The following is a 14,591-nucleotide window of genomic DNA, read 5'->3' on the forward strand; positions in this document are numbered from 1 at the left end:
AAACCCCCTGTCCTGAAATTATGATAAATTCATAGTAGTTTCCATTTTAATTAGTCAATAATCAGCAAGTACTATGGTATAACATATGGTAATAGAATTTAAAAAATAAAAAAGTTGAGCAAGAAAATAAAAAACATCAATTTTCCGGTATAGACAAGGCCACACTTTTCATATTGGCAGCCAGATACCTGCAGGCAAGGAGTTAGAAAGACCAGTGACTTTTTGCCCCCAGCCTAGCTTATTCCTGGGGGCTGCAGTCTCATAGATGATTAACTTGTACTTTTCTTGGATCCATAACCTTTGATCTTCCACTGCTGCCAAATATGCTTTTTGGTGATATTGAATGCCCAAGAAATGTGAGTAGATCTTAAAGAATGCAAGGTGACTACTAGCCTTTACTGGTCTCATCTAAATGAAAGAGTACACAATATTTATAGCACATAGGAATGATTTGGGTCATGGAGTACAAAGTAGACTCTCCTTAAATCCTAGTCTTCATCTTTTTCTCTAAGGAAACATTTATTCATTCTACCATTGGTAAAAATGGTAGCTTGAATGGCTATTTAAAAAATTTGTACTTCTCTCTGATAACATAACATTTGAAGACACAGCTATACTCAATTACAACAGACCACATCCAAAGAAGCACATAGAACCATTAATAGCATCATAGAAATTGCCTTAAGTGCTTTTTGGAAAGGCAGTAATAAATCAATGAATGCATAAATGAATGAATGGATAAATAAAATATTAGTAATGTTATAATTTAATGTTTGTTAATGTTAAGTGTGCCCTCGAGTTAGTTCTGTCTCATAGTGACCCTGTTTAGGGCTTCCAGTGATGAGCTACTGGGTTTGAATTGCCAATCATGTGGTTTGAGGTCCAGTGCTGATTCTATCATGCTATACTAGCTAATATTTATGTGTTAATAAATTTTCTGGAAAATATAAGAAAAATTAAAAAAATTTTTAAACTAATTTTGTGTATTTATGAACAATTTCCTAATACCTTAAAGGAATCCCATAAAAATCTTCATTATAATATAATTTATTTTTTTTATACTATAGAAAACTCTATACTTAGTTTGTAATACGTGAAAAATGTATCAATAATTAGAAATATTCAAAACAGCAAATTCTGGGAAATTGTTTCTTTTTACCCATGGATTCCTGTGTAGTGCTGTAGAATCAGCACTGGACTGTGAACCACAAGGTTGGCAGTTCAAATCCACAGCTGCTGCTCAGAAACCCTACACAAGGCTGCTATGACTTGGAACCAATTCGACAGCACTTAACAACAACAACATATGAATACTTTAGCAAGTAAAGAGTTCTTCAATCATGATTCACAAAGTTTTATGTTTTAGTTTATTACAAATTTATGTAATAAAAATTGAGAAAAAGTTAACTAGATAAGTATTTGTTGTTGTTAGGTGTCATCCAGTCATTTTCAACTCATTATGACTCCTTGTAACAGAGTACAACTGCTACATAGTGTTTTCTTGGCTATACTCTTTCTGGATGTAGATTGCCAGTTATTTCTCCCAAGGAGCCAATGAGTGGATTCAAACCATTAACCTTAAGTTTAGCAGTCTAGTTCTTAATCATTTGCATGACCAGGTACCGTAGGTAAGCTTGAAAAAAAAAAAAGAAAACAACAACAACAAATAATTCACTGAGCTAGCAAAAATAGTGAGGGATAGGGAGATGTTGTTGTTAAGTATCATCGCGTCGATTCCGACCCATAAGGTTTCCAAGGAGCAGCTGGTGAGCTTGAACAGCCGACCTTGCAGTTCAAACAGCTTTTCAGTCTGGCGCATTAACCCACAGTGCCCACGCCGATAAGAATCACAAAAGTCACAAGAATCAGAGTTTATGTGGGGTTGTTGGTCTTAAGTGTTATCAAGTCAGTTTTGACTCAATGCAATCCTGTATAGTATTTCTAAGGAGCAGCTGGTGAATTTGAACCACCAACCTTACAGTTCAAACCAACCTCAAGGTTGAATGCTTATCCTATGGCACCACATCTGGACTCCCTATGTGGAGTGTTGTTGGTAAGTGCTGTCAAATCAGTTCTGACATGTAGCAATGCTGTATAGGGTTTCTGAGTAGTGGCTGGTGGATTTGAACTGCTTATCCTACAAGGTGCTCCTTGTCTTAGTTGTAGAAAGCAAGGTTTGACAAGCAGAGAGGTAGGGCTGGGTCTGGATTTCAACTCCTCTGCTTTTCCTGGGGAAAGCACCACCCGCACAAATTTATGCTGCAACTCCATTCCCAGAGTTGCTGCTAATATTTGAAAATGTTAACTTAGATTTATTAGGGAATTTCGTTTATCCTTCCGAGTCCTGGCGTGGCGCTGTGGGTTAAAGTGCCAGACTGCCAAGCCTCTTGAACTGCAAGGTTGGTGGTTCAAGCTCACTAGAGGCTCCTCGGAAACCCTATACAGGGTCGCTATGGGTCAGGATTGACTAGACAGCACTTAGCAACTAAGCAACAAGTCCACCCTAGAGATAGTATGTCATTCTGGATGTTTATGGATAAAAGAGACAACTTCAGAATTTCATAGATGAGTGATCAGTCTTATAATTTTTTTTTTTTGGTCATTTTATAAACAAACATTTGTCTACTTAAAATGGTCTTCCCCTGTATGTTAATGCAATTCTCATGGCTCAGGAAAATGTAAAAGCTGCAAAACAAATCTTAAATGGCTGTCACAAATTTGTAGCATCTTAGGTGATAAAACAAAAAAGTTGTAATAGATGTTATGCATTCCTAAATCTAAGAAAATGATCTTTGCTTATCTCCTCTCCTAGCAGACTAGCTGGGAAAGCTGGGCCTCTGTTATGTGACTGGTAGTCTATGACCAGTAGAGTTGGAAAAGAAGAATTTGAGAAATTGTGTTTTAAGAGTGGTGACTCTAAAGTTTGGCAAATTAACCAAATAAATTATCAGATCAAAGAGCTCTAGAGAAGAGACAAGTATAAACATAAAAGGCAAGTGACAGACTGAAATCCAGAGACGATGGTAAAGCTACTCTTAAAGCTGTCTGAGTAACCACCTTCCATTTGGGATAAGGTGTCTGAAGTAGTAATGAGTAGTATGTTGCTCCAAATGTCTTAATATTTACTTTGTAGGCCTTAAAATAATTATGAAATCTTTCAGAGAAAATGAAATATTTGCCTTGCCTGTGTACCTTTTTTCCTCCCTTACCTTCGCTCTTCCTTTTTTTGTGTGTGTAAATAATAAGTTATAGATTTTAATTCATTTTGAGATAGAATCTTTTAATACTTGAATTATTTTTGCTCTGCAAATAAATATAGCTTCTAAAGATAATTCCTTCAGGTTACATTTATGCTCAACTGAAAACGGTTAATACATCCCAAAATATTATGATGGCATTATTTCTGTTATAGATCATCTTAGAGTTATAGTTGCTGTTGCTAAGTGCCATCAAGTCACTGCAATACTATAAAGGGTTTCTGAGGAGCAGCTGGTGGGTTTGAACTGCCAACCTTGTGGTTAGTAAGTCCAGTGCTTATCCACAGTGCCACAATAAAAAGACTCCAGAGTTATAGTAATAAATAGCAAACTTATTCTCTAGACTATTCCATCAAAAATTAATACAACATGCAAAGGGGTCTAATTGTATCTGGAGAATGATTTACACAGTGAGAAACACTGTTTCAGTGTGTGCTACCACTCTTCAGATGCTGGGTATAGCTTTATTAATCTATAGATGGATGAGTAAATAGGGTCAACCAGTAGTCAAAATAAGAGGATTTTCCATGTGATTTCAGAGGATTCAGGCAATAGCTTCCTTTATACCAAGATTTCTTGACTCTGCTCACTGAACTTTGAAATTTCATCATTTCAGTTTAAGAATTTCTATTTAAATACCAAGCATGCCTGAAGAGTTGTATATTTAAGTTATATTTTCTCATCTAGTCCTTCAGGTAGGTAAGTTTCAAGACCTTTTTGAGAACTGTTTTGTTGGGAACAGGTTAAGAGTTCTGGTCATCTGAGAAGACATGGAAATTTGATGTAGGGGCTGAAGTAAAAGGGTTCTTGCTGACAATGGTGTTCTGGAGCCAAGTTGTACTGACTCACAAGAGCTGCCTGTATACATTTCTTCCAAGTTCTGGGTTCAGTGACATTAAGTTGATAGCTTGATACTGGCCAAAGTGGGAGTATTTTAATCACTAACATTTTTTAAAAAAAGAATTCTACAAATCAGGGCTTTGTTGTTTCCTCTTTGTGAGAACATTTACCAGCGTACCACTGTTTCTTTACCCAAAGACTGAGGACTGGAAAAATGTCATTAAAAAATTCTCATTTTCATTCTTTTTTTTAAAAAAAATTCTTTGTTAAGTGATGGTGGATATTGAAAAAATATCTCCTAGATTTTATTACTTTACTCATAGTAGGAATCAAGTCACAGAGAACTAGGGATTATTATTAAGATAATTTGATAATAAAACTTGAATTCAAGGTCTCATGACCGTCATTTTGACTGGAATGGGAGTTTATTCCACATGGTCATTAATTTTATTAGGGGAGAAGTGTTTGGATGCTACTGGTTTTTGGCTATCCCTATTTTATGCTGTTGCTTTCTTCACAGTAATTTAGTGAGCTAATGACTATATTGACATAGTTATCATAGCATATTGTGTGCAAATGACTCATTTAGCCTTCATCAAAATAACACTAACACAATTCAAACAGGTAAAATATGCATTCTCAGTTTTGCCTGAAAGGAGCCTTTGGCAATGCAAATGTTTTTCTTAAAGTATATTCCCTTTCAAATGTGCTCATAATGTCATCACTATATAAACTTGCTAGATTTCCATTAGCCTAGGAAGAATGACAGTTTTCTTGGTAAATCACAAAATTCTTCACATTGTACTTTTGTGTGCCATCTCCTACCAAAATAAATGGGTAGGTGTTGGAAAAAGATTTAGAAGAGCTAGCTACTTAATTTATGCTCCTATTTGGGATACTAATCTTTTTTATTGTTTTTTAAACAAAGGAATTAACTGCATTTCAAAAGTGTTTTCTCAGTTCTATTCTCAGAATGTAGCACTATGTGTAAACAGCTGTTTGTTTTTGTTGTCATGTGCCATGGAGTCGTTCTGACTCATAGCGACCCTGTACAGTACTATCTCATAAATAGATAAATAAACAGATGAGTAAACAAAGTCACACACAAAAAAAGATGGTGGAAAAGAAAAAAAGAGAGACAGAAAGGATTAATAATAATAAAAAAAGGAACCTTGCCACAAAACAAAAAGCCATGTACCTGCTCAATCCAAAAAGCAAAGCTGTTAAGCAGGAATCCAGTAATCAGTTTAGCTACAAATACTCATTAAGCACCCAAAAGTTTGGGCTCTACATGATTTGCCCTTGTGCTTTTGGACTCGTGAGAGTCTATAAGCAAGGGCTGTATGTACAGCCTAAACATAGTAAGTGAACAAACAAAATTAACTGGCTTTTGGTATGCTGACACATGTAGGGCAGTCCATACTTACTTTCTGAAGAGGTAGTTCTTGATGATCAAATTTAGATTTAGTCTGCAAGTTTAAAGTCATGCTTCTGCCTGCATGCATTGCTGAAATACCTCCATAGGGCAGCATGCCAAGGTTAACTGTGTTGTGTTTGTAAGCAGCATTCTGAGTAGAGGAAATAATCATGTGACAGGGTGTGAACACATGCTCCACAAACTGATTATTACATGAACATGTTTAAATTTATAACATTTAACTTTTAGCGGGCAAACAGTAACTTCCTTTTTTAAACATGCACTTGATCAGACAAAAGCATACAGTAAACAGTGTTAGTTATGCACATAATGAGTACCATTCAAAACTACAGAAAAGACAAAAAGCAAAGAAGGTACATTCTGTTTTACATTTGCTGCTAACTCAAAGGCAGAAAATCTCTCTGACAAATCGTGAGACTAGTGACTTTGGGTCAGCATTGTTCACCTGGATAGTCTGTTAATTTTCAAAATTCAAACAGTGAGATTTTAATCAAATTTTATGAGCTGCAGGTGTCATGGCCTCGTTCCCATTGTGAGATCATCACAAAGAAAAGACAAACTCCAAACCAAATCCACTGCTGTCGATTCCAACTCATAGAGACCCTATATAGGACAGAATAGAACTGCCCATAGGGTTTCTAAGGCTATACATTTTGATGGGAGCAGACTGCCAGAGCTCCCATTGAGCTTTCTGTTAGCAGCAGAGTGCTTTAATCACTGTGCCACCAGGAATCTTCAAAAAGCAAACCCTTGCCTCTAGTTATGCCTCAAGTCAATACATTGTACTGTTTAAACCCAAACAAGTCTCTTGCACTGCTTCATTTATAGTTTATAATTAAAGTTTAGACAAAGTGGTCAAAAACTATTTCAGTGTGACCACTGGCTTGACTGATGAATTCAGTTAATTAATCAGCATGTAGGCTTAAATATTCTAATTTTTTTTCTTAAAAATTACTTTCTGGATTTCAAACTAGAGAAAATTCAAAATGTTATTAATGGATTATCATCTACTGAATTAGACAACACTTTGAAGATGAGGTGCATTGCGGCTATCCAATAACAGGTACATCTCAGGTTATTCCAAGTGTCTAAAACTATAATCTGATAGATAATTCTTTGTCTGCTGCACTTAATTTGAAAATTAAACATTTTGAGTACTCTGTCAACAGTCTCTTTCAAAAAAAATTTTTTTTTTTTTTTTTTACCTTCTACGTACAATGGAAATATAATCATTGGCAGCATTTAGCTTCTTTAAGTAGATCTCTTATGTTGGAAAAAAAAAAAGTATACAGAAATTAACTCAATATACTTTTTATTCAGCTGAACATTACTAAACATTAACCACAGGCAGCTATTCTACTCTGAGGGCATTATTTGAGAAGTAATGATCTTTTGCATCAAAATTTCATTGAATTCAGTTGAAGAGACTATTTTCTTCCTGATGGTGTACTTGACTACCAATAATATTTGTTACTGATTTCTGATGATTATTTGATCCAGAGAATTTTTATTGTTGTACCAAAATTGAAAAGACCACTGAATATCTCAACCAGCCCTTGAATGATTCCTTGATGTTTTAAAATCAGTCTATTGCTTTCATGGCTACTATTGAAGAGTAGCCATTTCAGACATTTAAATTCTTTTAATCACTGTGGAGCTCTGTAGTGGAAGAATCAACCTTGTGGTTAAACCAAAGGAGAAAACATGCATCTTTTTTCTACGGGTGTACGTGGAACTGACTTTTTAGGTAAACACTGAGATCTTTTGCCAACATTATGTTGGGCTGTTGAGCATAATCAGTGTCTTTTTGTTCTCCTGTAGTTTCTAATGGAGCTAAATTTCTTTTGTATTTAATTGTCAAGGATCAAATAGCTTGACTAGACTACGCTGGAAAGCTCACCCTGTCTCTATATAGTCTGACTTTGGACAGGCAATTAGCATACTATGTGAAGCTAGTTTTACATAATAAATCTGTGCTTTAGTACCTCGAATTCACCTTGCTTAGAAGCTGGAAAGTTTTAAGTACGATAATAGTCTGAATGGCACAGTATCACAATTTAAAGGAAGAAAGAAATGTTACTTGGAGAAAACAAGGAGAGCTTCCAGAATCCAACAGCTTAAGCAATACTTTAAAGTAAAAAAAAAAAAAAAATTCTTGGAATTAAATGAGAAGCATTTGAATGTACACTGAAACCTGCTATATGCATTGCTATTGAATATACATTAAAAGACAGAGATAATGAATTATAAACAGAGACAGGGTATGTGGAGACTAACAAAAATAAATGCGAAATCATAGCAATGGGAAATACTCAGGAATTCACTGTTAGTTATCTGGGGCAGGCAGACAGAGCAACAAGATTTCTGTTGATCTAAATTTCCTTCTGCCCACCCTGTCTCCACATCCTCCAAATTTCAGAAGAGGAGTCACCTGTGTTTCAGTAGCTCTGCTCAAAGGAGAGGAAATATTTATATAGTAAATGAATCAATAAATGATGGTACAAATGTTTAGAATTTTGACTTTCTTTTTCATTATTTGTTTTCACTCACTCCTCTGTTACTATTCATTGTACATATGCTCCAAAGAGCTTCTTATAACCTTTCTTGACTCGTTCATCTTACCCTGTTACGTATGGTCGTGTCTACACGAGGCCAGAGTTCCCAAACTGTACTGTATTATTTGGCCCCAAATATTTTCGCCCTCCAAGTTATCTGTCTACATGGAGGGTGTAACTTGAGGTAAGGCATGGTGACAACCGACCAGGTGTCTCCACTGACAGCCAGTCATGAGGCTTTGATGAGGCTCCCTTCAATGGGACTGAGCATACCTATTTGAAACAGACATTCTGATGAAATATTTTGCAAGGCAGAACTGATTTCCACATTGAGAAACCAACACCCACACCAGCATTTATTAGTTCACGCTTTTCCACCCCAAAATTTGTGTTCTTGTCATGTAGACACGACCTACAAACAATAGAATGACTTAAAGAAAATAATCCTGAAAACACAAAATTCAATATTAAGGAAGTACATAATAAGTGTAGTGACCTGTGCTTTTAGCAGGACACCACATAAAGTAATAAAACCACTGAGTTGCAGCATTCTCATGGCATACTGTTTTCCAGATCCCCAATTTACACGAGTATCCAAACCTAGAAAACATGAACAAAGGACCCTATTTTCCCATAATAATGTGAAAATTTAAATGTGTATATAATGTTAAAGCAGAGTACACAAAGCCCTCCACACCAAATTCACAAAGAACACTGAATGTTGAAGGTCAATTGATAATAGTTTCTAAAAAATGACATACTAGGTTTCTATTAGCGAGATCTGAACAGGCAACACATAGTAATTCTAGGCTTTACATGATTTTTTCATGTTCTCAAATTACACATTATGCACTTTATTGCGACTCCATTTTTAAGTGAATTGGGTTTAATTTTTTTGTCACTATATGCTCATTAATTTGTTGGTTTCTAGCCTTAATAAAGACATCATCTATTTTTGTTGTCTGTAGTATGATTCAAAATTAAATATTTCTTTCTATATAAAAACCAGTATTTTAACTAGCAAGGTTTTTATTAAATGAAATAATGTGTAGGAGGGCATTCAATCTCTGCTTATTTTATTTTTCTGTTTCTTGCTGAGAAGATTATTGCTCATTAGAAGTAATAACTTTAGTAGTCCCATAGCAACAACTACGTGCAAATTTTATAAACAAATTAGGCTTGGCTTTAATATAAGTGAGTCCATGCAGAAAGGGGTGTAATACTTTTTATAGATTCAATAATAATAATAAGAAAACCTCTTTAGGTCACTAGAGAACAGTTCTGCATCTTAGGAGAGGCATTTTGCCTTATTGGCTAGAAAGCAATTGAAGTACCATCTCATATAATAGAGTTGAATTCTTTCTTACTAACAATATTTAGGCTAGATTTGATAAGTAATTCACTTACAGGTTATAGACGCTCAGCATTAGGCAATATTCATGAAAAACTCTTATGACCAATTTCCCCACAATATAAAGATAAATAAAATGCTGATCATCTACTGATTCATGTAGTTCATGCTCCACTACATATGCTTAGAGATGCCAGTAAAGTTAAACTAAATGCAGGAGGGATATTCTTACAGAGAAATGCCAAACATACCCTGTCTAACCTTCTAGCTTCTATATGTCTAAGCAGCTGTTGTCTCCAGTCTGCAGGCATTTTACCACAGCTCTCCTCTCCCTTCATAGGAGTAGGCCTCGTCTTTATATCACTGTTATCTGATGGCTTGTCACCATAGTTACCCAAGTTATAGTCAGATGGTATTTTTTCCAAAAGAGCTGCCATTGTAGGCCTAGCTGAAACTGGCCTGGTTTGGGAGGCACCGTAACTCTCTGTACTGTAGCTTCTTGCAGACAATGGCCTCCTCTGGGTAAGGTTTTTAACTGGAAAACTTCCCGCCTGAGCTTTCATTTCTTGATATGAAGGGTGTTCATCTTCATACCTGCCATTTCTTTTCAGGAACTGGGACTCAGTCACTGAAACGCTGCTTTGGCGATCCAGACCTCCTCTGTATGGAGGTCTGCCGTACCTATCACCTGGAGGCAGCTCATGAGGTTCACTGACCCTTCTAAACATGGCCATTTCTGTGGCGCTCGCCAGGGAGTCGGCTCTTCTCAAGAAGCCTGCCCTAGAACCTTGACTTGCAAACTGAGCATTCACCACAGCATCCTCATTAACAGATGGCTGAGAAAATGAAAACATTTGTTCCATGGGTGGGTATCCTCTGTAAGCTCTAGGACTAACCAAATCCTTGGCGATGTTTTTGCTGGGCTGTTGCACATACTCAGAATTGTGTTGAAATGGAGGTGGTATCCTCTTTTCGGCTTTAACTTCCACTGCTCCTGTAGGATTGAAGCTTTGGTCAAACTGATAGACTTTTTTTGTCATGGAAGCTTTTTGTTGTTGCGGCCCTTTACTACTGCCGTAAGTGAGCATCTCATCATCCAGCATCGGGACTGACTGACTTCGAGACATACTCGACATACCGTGCTCTGGTCCCAACATTTTATCTGGCCGTTCATGGCTTCCTAAGTGATCACTCCCAGAAGCATAGTTTTCTAATGGTATGTTATAAACCTTGTATGTTCCAATGTCAATTTCGTCAATGCTCTGTGACTTTTTGAATTTGTTTGACTTGATATCTTTCATTAGTGGGGAAAGCCTCTCTGTGCTTTTGCTAATCGAAATAACACCTTTAGAAGATTCTGGGCGGCAGTGGATTTGAGAAAAGACATTACTAAGACTCCTGTTGGGATTGGACTCATGATATTCCCAAGGTACTCCTGGAGAAAAAGGACTAGGTATTTCAGTAGATTCTTTCATATGTTCTTTCCTCTCAGGCAAAGGGCTGGTGGTAGGGGTTGTCTCTAATTTGGACGGAAAAGCAGTCCTGTCTTCAAAAGGACTAGGGGTTCTGGTCCAATTCTGCCAAGGATTGGAAGGAGGCACTTCTGTTTCTGGTGTGTGTCTGTGTGTAGACTGCTCAAGTTCCAGGGGAACACCAACAATCCTATCTTGCCTAATCAAAGGTCTGCGTCCATGAGAAGATGTGCTTCTAGACTTTGAACTTAAGAGAGGATTACTGTTGGCATTCTCAGCTGTTGTTTCCTCAGCAACAAACCCGGTATTATCATAATGTGAGCCATCAGTCCAGTTGTCAGTGAAGGTGTCACTCATTGGCAGCCGTTCAGGACGCTGTGGTAGATTCCCTGGAGGAACAGCCTCCCGTTGGCTGAGTAATGGCTTTGAATCAAGAGGCTGTGGGAAAGACTGTGCAATCCTGTGAACATAGTGGGAAGAAGAAATATTAACGTGTGGAAGAGTTGGGTCTCTGACTCTTCATTCATCCACACCTCACTTATGATTATTATTTCATGCCCCCCCCCCAATCCACTTCTTTAACCTTTTGTTACTTCTAGTAATCTTAACTTTCTAACCTATTCCTGCTTACCATTTATTAATCAGGTTACCTTGAGCAATTCTGTGTCCCTGTCTGGACTTTTTACAGTTCATCAGTACAATGAAGATAATAGATAATAAACTCAATGAGGGCTAGCTCCCATCTACCACTAACATTTATTAATCTAACTGCAACTTATCTATTGGAAGAATAATTGAAAATTGAAATATTCTTGTGTCACCTAATATAAAGGTATAGGAATCTTGTGCTAGTCAAAAACAAACAAAATCATATCACCAAAATATATACAAACACAAAAAGCACCCTAAATAGTCGCACAAGCACAGAGATGCAAATACAATCCAGGGTTTCACTTATTTATTTTCTTTGTCTCAGTAAATGCCTCATGTCAATCCCCTACCACCTGTCTCTTAAATGAAGGTCCTGCCCTTAAAATAGAAGCTCTTGGGAATCCTAGGTGGACTACATTTGCTTACCTTCCTGTTCTGTCTTCTCTGCCACTCATATGCGGAATACCCAAACCAAAAGCCAAACTCACAGTCATGAGTAGATTCCCGCTCATAATGATCCTACAGGACAGAGGAGAACTGATCCCTAGGGTCTCCAAGTCTGTAAATCCTTGTGAAACCAGACTGCTACATCTTTACGTCTTCCTCCTTTAGAGCAACTGCTGCATCTTTTGAACCACATATCTTTCAGTCCAATGTTTAACCCAGGACTCCTCATATCATGAATAAAATTTCAAAAATAAGAAGAATCTGTTTTTTAAAAGTTGTTAAGAATAAGCATTGAGAACAGAAAAGAAGTAATTCTAAACACACCTGTTACCCCACAAAGAGTTATGTACTGCATCTTTAGCTGTTGTCTGTAAGGACCCCACTTTAACCCTGGTGTTAGAGGATCCTGAGGAAGCCTGGGAAGGTGAGTAGTCCGAGTAAGTGCCTGAGGAAACACTGTTATTCAGACAGTGAGTTTTATCAACTTCAGACTCATCAGTTGATTCTGAAATTTAAAGAGGAAAAGTATTACAATGCTACAAACATTGACAACTAGAAATACAGAAAAGCGAAAATGGAAAACAGCATACCGATTAATTTTAGAGGTATTTAATTGTATGATACTTCTGTAGACTATGGTGTATCATATATATATAGCTGATGATTCATCATGCACATGCATTGCCAGCATATTTCCCACATCAGGTTCACAATGTTACCTTTTTTGTCCTTCCCTAGCAGAACAAGTTTGGGTGGGTACAGAGGGGTCTCAGCTAATGAAGGGTGAAGTTCCCCAATCCTCATTTCATTAGCTGGATGAACAAAAGAATCCTGAGAGATATAATAATATAGGACAAGGAAAGTAAACATTCAAACAATAATTAACCAAAATGACAATAATTTTATTTGGCTTAGATTCAAATATGAGAATCTAGGATTCATTCACTGTGAGGCACTAGGAGAAATGAGACATATATATGTTTGATGTAAGAACTCAAGTGTTTTTTGTTTTATTCTTCCCTAATTTGAGTGAGTCCATTTAGTCATCAGACATTTGATTAGTTCTATGAATATGCCTGGCACTGTGCAAAGAACTGTGTAGGCTCTAAAGAAAGACAAAATATGGCCCCTGCCCTTTGAGAGTTTACAATCTAGTTGGGGAGATGAGATTACAACTCATTATAACACAGGGCTGAATTATGAAAAAACATATATAATGGGAGATGTATGTATATATGTATACATATCTCTCATTATATGACTCCCATTATATGTATATACATATGAACACACATTTATAGACTATTCACATATACATTTAAATATGTATACATATATATGCATCCTAAGGGCTGAACTTTTTGAGTTCTAAGAGGAAAACATGCCACTAACCAACCAGATTTTTCCCCCATCCCATTCACATTGATGCACTGTTAGGTCCTTTAACTCCTGCTCTTTTTGCCATTCACCATCTTACTTCATATTGTTTTCCTAATTCCAAGCCATCTCCTCAATTGTCTAATTATATGCCTTCTTCCCCAAATTCCTAGTCTTTCTCTTGACGCATCTAGCCTGCTTCACTCATTTGAATATACCTGCACTGTGCAAAGAATCATTCATGAGAGTAACACTGGAACACGGATGTCATAATGACAAATGATTACATAAAAACAAACAAAAAACAACCAATGAATTTTAAACCTTTAAAACCCAAATTCGTCTTCTCTGATAAGAAGGAAGTAGAAGAGCATTAAGGAAGGCAAAATACCAAATTCTCCCTTTCTTCTAGAGATAATTATGCTCAGAAATAAGTAATGATATGAGGACAAGCCAAAAGTATTGCTACAAAATTACAGAAACCTTTTTTAAAGAAAAATAAAAATGTGAAGGTATTGTTTTTCAACAAATCCTTCATCTAGTTCTATACACTTCTGAAGGCTGTGTTTCCATCTTTGTAATCCTTTCTCAAGTAATTCTGAGTTCTTTGATCTACAACACATGAAAAAGCAGTTTGGGAACCCTTGAGGGATTCAAATCATTTAACCATTCCTTTAAACTGTTCTTTGAGTTTGGGTACAAACTGAAATATGCAGGGGCAAATCTACAGAGTCCTTTGAAAAAAATCTATCGAGATTGTTGTTAGATGTTGTCAAGTTGATTCCAACCCACAGTGACCTTATATAGAATTTTTGAGGCTGTAAATCTTTACGGGAGCAGAAAGCCTCATCTTTCTCCTGCAGAATGGCTGGTAGTTTCAAACTGCTGACCCTAAGGTTCACAGCCGGATTTGTAACCACTACGCTACCAGAGCTCTATCCCCTAAAACCAGCATCCATAGTTTCTGAGCTGACCTCTGCCTTGAATTTAACTGGCTTAGCAGGTCCTCTCAGAAGTCGTCACTTTGATTGGATCTTTTTTGAAGGCACCCTAACAAGACTAAGACAAGTGTATTACTGAGAGAACTTGTCTGCATCCATCCAGTGATCACAGAGACATATTTAAACACATTTTATTTTAATTAAACCTGGGAATGTATAAATGGGAACCCATGTAGCAATGCTTTTTGCCTTAGGATCTTAT

General features: G+C 36.7%; 1 protein-coding gene across 1 annotated transcript in view; it reads right to left on the reverse strand.

The window, feature by feature from the left end:
- Window positions 1-14,591, reverse strand: part of LRRC7 (leucine rich repeat containing 7) — a 688,741-nt gene that overhangs the window by 124,196 nt on the left and 549,954 nt on the right. Inside the window, exons 18-21 of the mRNA XM_006862417.1 lie at window positions 12,731-12,842; window positions 12,336-12,516; window positions 9,693-11,373; window positions 5,525-5,665 (exon numbers count right to left, since the gene is read on the reverse strand). Coding sequence (XP_006862479.1) covers window positions 5,525-5,665; window positions 9,693-11,373; window positions 12,336-12,516; window positions 12,731-12,842 — 2,115 coding nt within the window. The remainder of the gene's footprint in view (window positions 1-5,524; window positions 5,666-9,692; window positions 11,374-12,335; window positions 12,517-12,730; window positions 12,843-14,591) is intronic.

The sequence above is a fragment of the Chrysochloris asiatica genome, unplaced genomic scaffold, assembly GCF_000296735.1.
Source record: "Chrysochloris asiatica unplaced genomic scaffold, ChrAsi1.0 scaffold00048, whole genome shotgun sequence".
Classification (NCBI taxonomy): domain Eukaryota; kingdom Metazoa; phylum Chordata; class Mammalia; order Afrosoricida; family Chrysochloridae; genus Chrysochloris; species Chrysochloris asiatica.